Raw genomic sequence first — 7081 nt, 5'->3', positions numbered from 1 at the left:
GAATAAATATAGAGTAAGGTACAATGTATAAGATTAAAAAAATTAGAAATAGCAAAAAAAAAATGAAAGTAATAAAAAAATAAAAAATAACTGTAATAGTGCAAAACAGAAGCAAAAAATATTGTGAAGAATTAAAGTTAAATTTAAATAAGAGCCTTGAAACTGTAGTATTATTTAGGATGCAGATATATTGATATTTACATTTATACAGATGAATCAATCAGATTATTAATTATTTAGACAATAACAGCTCTTGTATAGTGAGTATAAATGAAAGATTAATACATGAATTAGAGCTCATAACGTTCCTAACACGCACCACGAGGCCTCCGACAGTCAAACCAAACTGGAACAAAAACAACTTCAAACACACACAACAACACAGACGCTGCTGAACGGAGGACAAACCGCAGGATCATCAGCATCACCTGGACCGGTACGTACGCTTTTAATCGCATTTTTAGGGTCTCACGCTACCAAATGTCAACTTTTTCGATGATTACTGTGTTGTGTGTGTGTTTTGTGGAGGTTTTCCGGAGTGTATTCACCTTAAACACACCAATGAATGTCCCCGTGTTGTAAATATTTGCAGTAACTTCCAGCACGAACTTGTTTGTGTTGCGAGAAGCTGCCAGCTGTTGAGCACAGCCTGGCTCTGTTTATACCGACATGTCAGGCAAATAATCAGCTACTTAATATGTATTCAGCATTCAGAATGACGCGTCCTGGACATATATTTAAATATTATTATTAATATTAAATAAATATGATTTACCATGTTTTTACTGCTGTCTAATATCAAAATGGATCAAATTGGCCTCTAACAGCAGACAATGCCAGAGTCATTATTACATCATTTTCAAATAAGATGTCACATGAGATGTTATTAAGTTGAAGTGAACGTTTTCTTTATGTTAATGAAGTAATAACCCTTTAAATCAGCTGTAAGGCATTCACAATAACTAATTATTTGTTTTAAAAATGTCTTTGGCTGGTGTTTCTCTTTTCTAATTGTAAATGATATTTTTGATGTTTAGAAGTTTACATCCACTGTATGAAAAACAGATATCCTTTTTTTTCCTCACCATCTGACATTAAATCAGAGTAAACTTTTCCTGTTTCAGGTCAGTTAAGATTACCAACATTATTTATATTTGCTAAATGCCAGAATAATCAGAGAGATAATTTTTTTCTGACTTTCTTCAAAGTCATAAGTTTCCATCCATCTTCTCAGTATCTGGTAGCGTTGCCTTTAAACTCTATGACTTCGGGTGAAACGTTGGGGGTTTCCTTCCACAAGCTTCTCACAACAGTCTGATGAGTTCTGGCTCATTCCTTCTGACAGAACTGGTGGAACTGGGTCAGGTTTGTTGGCCTCCTTGCTCCACTAATCTTCTCCAGGATTGAGATCAGGGCTTTGTGATGGCCACTCCACAACACTGACTCTGTTGTCCTGAAGCCTCTCTGTAGCTAATCTGGCGCTATGCTAAGGGTCATTGTCATCAAGCTTTAACTTCCTGGTTTATGTGTGGAGATGTTGCTTCAATATCTCCACATGATGTTCTTTCCTCATGATGCCATCTATTTAGTGAAGTGCACCAGTCCCTCCACAGCATGATGCTGCCACCCCCGTACTTCACTGTTAAGATGGTGTCTCCGAGTAGCCTTTCAGCCCATGTTGGTTCCTCGAATCCTTGAATCAATGTGTGTGTGTGTGTGTGTGTGTGTGTGTGTGTGTGTGTGTGTGCGCGCGGGTAGGTGGAGGATTCTAAGTTTCTAATGCTGCCTGTGCTGTTTTTGTTGGTGTTGTTGGTCCTTTGTCTATTTTTACTGAAAAGCCCAACCAGGGACGGGAGCTTAACATTAGCTTAATGCTATACACTCTATATGCAATACTGCAGATGTTTTCTATGTAAAAATGCACGGTCCCTGTTCAAATAAATAAATGAATGGATGAAAATCCTTAAACAAATCAAGTCAATTACCTCCAATTTATAAATCTAAAGGAGACCATGTTTGAAAGTGGTACCAACAGTAAATGTTTGTTTATATAAAAGGTGAATCAATTGAAACCATTGTTGCTTAAACTGAAAGTGCTAATATATTTTTTTAAAAAATCACTGCAGCTGCTGTTTGTTGCTGGCGTCTGACGTCACTTCCTCCACGTGGTCCGAGCCAAACTCCCGCCCGGAAGTCTCGTTCATCAACACTGTTGTTCTGCTCACTCTGTAGGACTGTCTGTGTCCTGCTCACTCTGCTCTCAGCATGGCAGCGCATAAAGAAGACTCGGACACCGACGATGTTCTGCCCAACGAGGAGGAGCTGCAGCAGGCTCTGTGCGTTCTGGCTGGAAGCGACTCGGAGAACTGCTCCTACTCCGGGGTAAGACGGGCTCCGCGCCCCGCAGCGCTGCCGTCCTGTTGGTATGCACCCACTGTCGCCTGGTGGCTTCCTGCACAGACAAGGAATGCGATTTGTAGATGGTGGAGTTTGCTGTGACAGTGAGCATTTTCACGCTATAGTTTTCTTCTATGACATTATAGACTTTATACCAAATAATAAAATAAAAATCAAACAAAGCAAAAAATAATAATAATTTTAAAAAAAACACCAGACAATCCACATAAAACACAAACAAAGCTGCTCGTAGGTGATTCAGGAAATCCTTGCATTTGTTAGGTTTTCTTGCCTCAAAACTAATCTCTACAATTAATCATGCTGCAGGGCCTTTAGTATTTATATTAGTTAGGTTAAGTTTGGAATCATTATTATATTATTAGAATAATAACACTGTAGAGTCTCAGCTTTGACATGTATTACAGTCAGGTTAAGTAGTATTTTATGTATGTTTTGGGGGGTTTAATCCCTAATATGTAGGTAAATCACACCATAAATGACTCCAGGTATAAGGTTTCTTTGTTTTTTATCAGACTATGAGTATTTTTTAGATAGGAGCTGTTTTTACTTTGACATGTTTCGACTGTCACTTCAGTCTCCATCAGCTCCTGTCTAAAAAATACTCATCGTCTGATAGAAAAAGAAACCTTCTACCTATAATCAGAGTCGACTAAATGACTCTAATCACACCATAAATGACTCTATAGACTGGAATACGTATATTGCATGTCTGTAATTTTACTCATCTGTTCAAATTTTTCACTAATTTTCTGCTGATCTATCTTTAAGCACTTGGTTTCTAGAAGGTGTTATACAATTTAAGTTGCTCTTTATTTGCTTATGTGCTGGTATTTCAGTACCAAACTTACAGTGACATCATGCTCATTCTTCTAAACTTTGGTATTTTACCTTTGCCCTGACAGAAACCTTCTATCAGCGACGGTTAAAGCACTACCACGGTGCTTTGCTATTCTGCTGACGGTGTGTTCACGGCTCCTGTGTTTGCTGTTGCAGGGTTATGTGAAGAGACAGGCGGTGTTTGCCTGTAACACTTGCACTCCCAGCGGCGCAGAGCCTGCCGGGGTTTGTCTGGCCTGTGCCAATAAATGTCACGATGGACACGATATCTTTGAGCTGTATACCAAAAGGTAAAAAAACAATCTCTGTGTGTTGCACTGACAATAAACATTGATTTTATGGGTTTTTTGGGGTCTAATTTGCCAATTTTTCTATTTTTCTTGCAGAAATTTTCGCTGTGATTGTGGAAATAGCAAGTTTGGAGACTTCCAGTGCCAGCTAACTCCTGTAAGTCCTCTGAATCTATATCTTTGTCTCCTACTCGTGCTCTTGTTGTTGACTTTATTCCCTCTTTTGCACTCGCAGGTCAAAGATGAGGAAAACGTTAACAATCACTACAATCACAACTTCCGTGGCTGCTACTGCACATGTGACCGGCCGTACCCAGACACCGATGATCAGGTAGTCTTTTATTTGGGTAAAATATACGGCTTGTATTTCTGTGTTTTCTGCCGCTACATAAAAATGTTAATTCCTAACAGAACGACGACGAGATGATTCAGTGCGTCGTCTGTGAGGACTGGTTTCATAGCAGGGTGAGCGGATTTCTGAGTAACTTCTGATTTACATTTTTATCGCCTCTGTGAGTCATCTGCTCATTGTGCTCGTCTTAAACAGCACTTGGGCTGCGCGATGGTCGAACCTGAGGAGCTGCAAGAGATGGTGTGTGAAGCCTGCATGAACAAGGCTCCGTTCTTGTGGACGTACGCTGCTCACTTTGCAGGTATTTTGTGTTGCATGTCACTGGAAGCAAAAGAAAAAACCCTGTTATCTATATTTAACCAAACATTTAGCAGTAAAACTTAAAGAGTTGTTTCTTCCTCCTTCAGTGCCGCCTGTCATCAACGTCAGTCATCCCGCAGAAGAGGAGGAGGAAGTGGAGGTCGATGTCGAGGATGAAGAGCCGAGTCGAAGCGGCGATGAGGAACCGTCCACCAGCGCTGAATGCACGAAGCAGGAGGTGAGGAACGGTTTGTTAAGGATGAGGTGAGCGAGTAAACCCACAACAAATCTGTGTGGGTGCAGACGCTGCATTCATGGTCAATGGGATGGACGGCAGAGAGGTGGTGATAAATCGTAAAGTTGGCGGTTCGATCCTCCGCCCCTCCACAGTCCAAGTGTCCTTGGGCAAGACACTGAACCCAAAGTTGCTCCCAATGGCAGGCAGCACCCTGCATGGCAGCTCTGTCACCATTAGTGTGTTAATGTGTGTGAATGGGTGAATGAGAAACACACTGCTTTGAGTAGAAAAGCGCTGTAAAAGTGCAGCCCATTTACCATTTAATTACATAAAAAAATGACTTTAGGTTCATTTTTTGTGTAAAGCTTTGGTTGTATTTTCATTATATTGTGCAAAGATAAGTGATTAGAATATTTAAGAATGTCACTTTTTACTGAAGCTATTGAACTTGACTCAATACTCTATATGCACTTTCTCTGATGCTGTTGTTGCTCCTTTTAGGGTTGCACTGCCTTTACTAATGCTTTAGTAGAGCATCTTGTAACTCCAGTTTTTAAAGATGCTATAGGAATAAAGTTTATTATTATTATTATGATATAGTGCATAAAATATCTAGTGCATAGTCATTATTTCAGTGACTGAAAATCACACATCATATTCAGCTTTGCTTTGCTCCTCAGGACCATTTTACAGATTTCTGTAGTTTTTGTTATGTGCATTGTGTGTATCTGTAGCCGTGGTGACAGATGTTTCCTATTTACAGAGCGGTGCGGTCGGTGCTTCTGACCTGTTTATATGTATCCTCCTCCACAACATGAAAGCCCTCCGCAGCTGCGATTGCGACTTCATGTGGAGTTACGCTGCGTAACCGAGGGCTAGTGGGAAGCGTCTGAGTGGTTTCTTGTTACGCCGCTCTGCCACTAGGTGGGGCTGGAGGAGTGATGAGCAGAGCGAGGGAAGCCAACAGACTCTGGTTATCGTGCTTTCCCCTCCTCTGGGTAATTAGAGGAGAAATGACCCATGAGGCTCTGCTTCTCCTGCTCTGTGGACGGCTCTGGCCAGGCTTCACAGCAGAGCTTACAGTAAACTGGTGATTTTCATCGCCCGACCATCTCATAGTGTCGGCCGCCTTGAGACTCCCCCGGATGAGTCTGCACTGCTGGCGTGTGGAGATGTTTTACAAACGCCCCCCCTCCATCTCCCACTGTAATACTAACCCCATCTTCTTTTATTATTTGTATCATAGGAGGCCGGGAACAGGAGCTCCCCTTGCAAGCGAACCCACGAGGAAATGACAGCCAGTCCTACAAAGGCCACGACTAAATCTGTGGAGTGCAAGCTGAAGGAGCTGCAGGCCCGGGGCAGGGAGAGGCTGAGACAGGGGGCCGTGTTCTGGCCTTACAGTTGGCGTTTGGGGCTCTGCACCTGCACGAGCTGCAAGGTAGACCCCAAATTCTAGCACTGAGATTATAACTTCCTCTAAAGGCGCCAGACGACCAGCGTTTGCTTTCCATGTTGATCCAGCTCCTTGCAACGCCGCACATAAGCATCTTCTTAATTAACATTTGTCCCCCGTGTGTTGTTTATTTCGCGCAGAGGGCCTACGTGGCTGCCGGAGTGCACTTCCTCATGGATCAGTCTGACACTATTCTGGCCTATGAGAAGAAAGGCTTAGATGAACCGTTTGGGCAGCACCCGCTGATGGCACTCACGAGCTCGATGGACCGCGTACAGCAGCTGGAGGTCATTTACGGTGAGCACGAGGAGGGCGGGTGGGAAGAGTCGGTTTTCTTCCAAGGTTGTAATCACGTCAAAGTTAAGCGCAAGGGAGTGGCAGCTGATTGGCAACTAATTAGTCGTATGTCCTTCCCTCAGGTTTCAACGAGTTGACAACCTCCATCACTGCATTTTTAGAACAGTGCGTTTCGGAAGGAAAGGTGAGAGATGGATGCCTGTGTGAGTCATATCTGGTGGACATTTGTCCTTCCTCCAGACCTCAAACTTAACCCGTTTCTTTCATGTCTACATCAGACGGTCACAGTCGAAGCTGTACACCAGTTCTTTGAGGAGCTGCGGGCCAGAAAAAGACGCAGAACCAATGCGGGGTATCAGTAACGAGGAGTCCACGCTGCTGCCATCATATGCTGGGATCATATGGTGCTTTGAATAAAGTGCTTTTTTTTTTGACATGGAACAAAAAGTAATGCTTTCTGGGTATTATTGTTGTATAAAGTTTCTCTGAGGGACTGAAGTGTTGTGAATTTTGAGGTTAGAGTTTCATGCCCAGTTTTTTTTTTTTTTTTTTGTTCTATTGATTTATGACGATGCCTTAACTTTGAAGATCATAATGAAAGTTCGGTACTTGAAACAGTCGTAGATGTTGCACATTGATATATTTTTTACGAACATTGCATTTCAGCACTGGATGCTTTCAGTATGTTTGGCTTTAATGTTAGTGTTTCACGTCAACATGATGCTGCCATTAAGTTCCTGGGAACATGCCTGCTTGTGTACTTTGGCTTGACTTTCATGCCCTTGTGTTTACATTGAGACAAACTTTCTGTCTGTAAAAGCAATGTGAAGAGTTACTGCTGTGGAATGTGGATTGGTGTTCCAAATAAAATGATCGACCCGACTGAGAGCAGA

At 42.2% G+C, this 7081-nt stretch overlaps 1 protein-coding gene across 1 annotated transcript; it reads left to right on the top strand.

Annotated features, from left to right (window-relative positions):
• Positions 1 to 377: 377 nt before the first annotated feature.
• On the top strand, positions 378 to 7070 carry LOC103358602 (ubiquitin protein ligase E3 component n-recognin 7). Its single transcript, XM_008283633.1, has 12 exons — positions 378 to 436; positions 2233 to 2382; positions 3412 to 3545; positions 3642 to 3702; positions 3781 to 3876; positions 3957 to 4010; positions 4093 to 4198; positions 4305 to 4435; positions 5682 to 5876; positions 6032 to 6188; positions 6311 to 6372; positions 6467 to 7070. The coding sequence occupies exons 2-12, from the start codon at positions 2266 to 2268 to the stop codon at positions 6548 to 6550; spliced, it is 1197 nt and encodes a 398-aa protein (XP_008281855.1). The 5' UTR covers positions 378 to 436; positions 2233 to 2265; the 3' UTR covers positions 6551 to 7070.
• The last annotated feature ends 11 nt before the right edge of the window (positions 7071 to 7081 follow it).

Source organism: Stegastes partitus, unplaced genomic scaffold (genome assembly GCF_000690725.1).
Source record: "Stegastes partitus isolate 25-593 unplaced genomic scaffold, Stegastes_partitus-1.0.2 Scaffold8, whole genome shotgun sequence".
Taxonomy (NCBI): Eukaryota; Metazoa; Chordata; class Actinopteri; family Pomacentridae; genus Stegastes; species Stegastes partitus.
This window is presented reverse-complemented; position numbering and strand designations above follow the sequence as displayed.

Bases quoted from the DNA above. Each gene is read 5' to 3' on its own strand.
- LOC103358602 (XM_008283633.1), top strand. From the start codon at position 2,266: ATGGCAGCGCATAAAGAAGACTCGGACACCGACGATGTTCTGCCCAAC. The intron at 3,703-3,780 runs GTAAGTCCTCTG...TTGCACTCGCAG, and splicing joins TCCAGTGCCAGCTAACTCCT to GTCAAAGATGAGGAAAACGT. The intron at 6,189-6,310 runs GTGAGCACGAGG...TCCTTCCCTCAG, and splicing joins GCAGCTGGAGGTCATTTACG to GTTTCAACGAGTTGACAACC.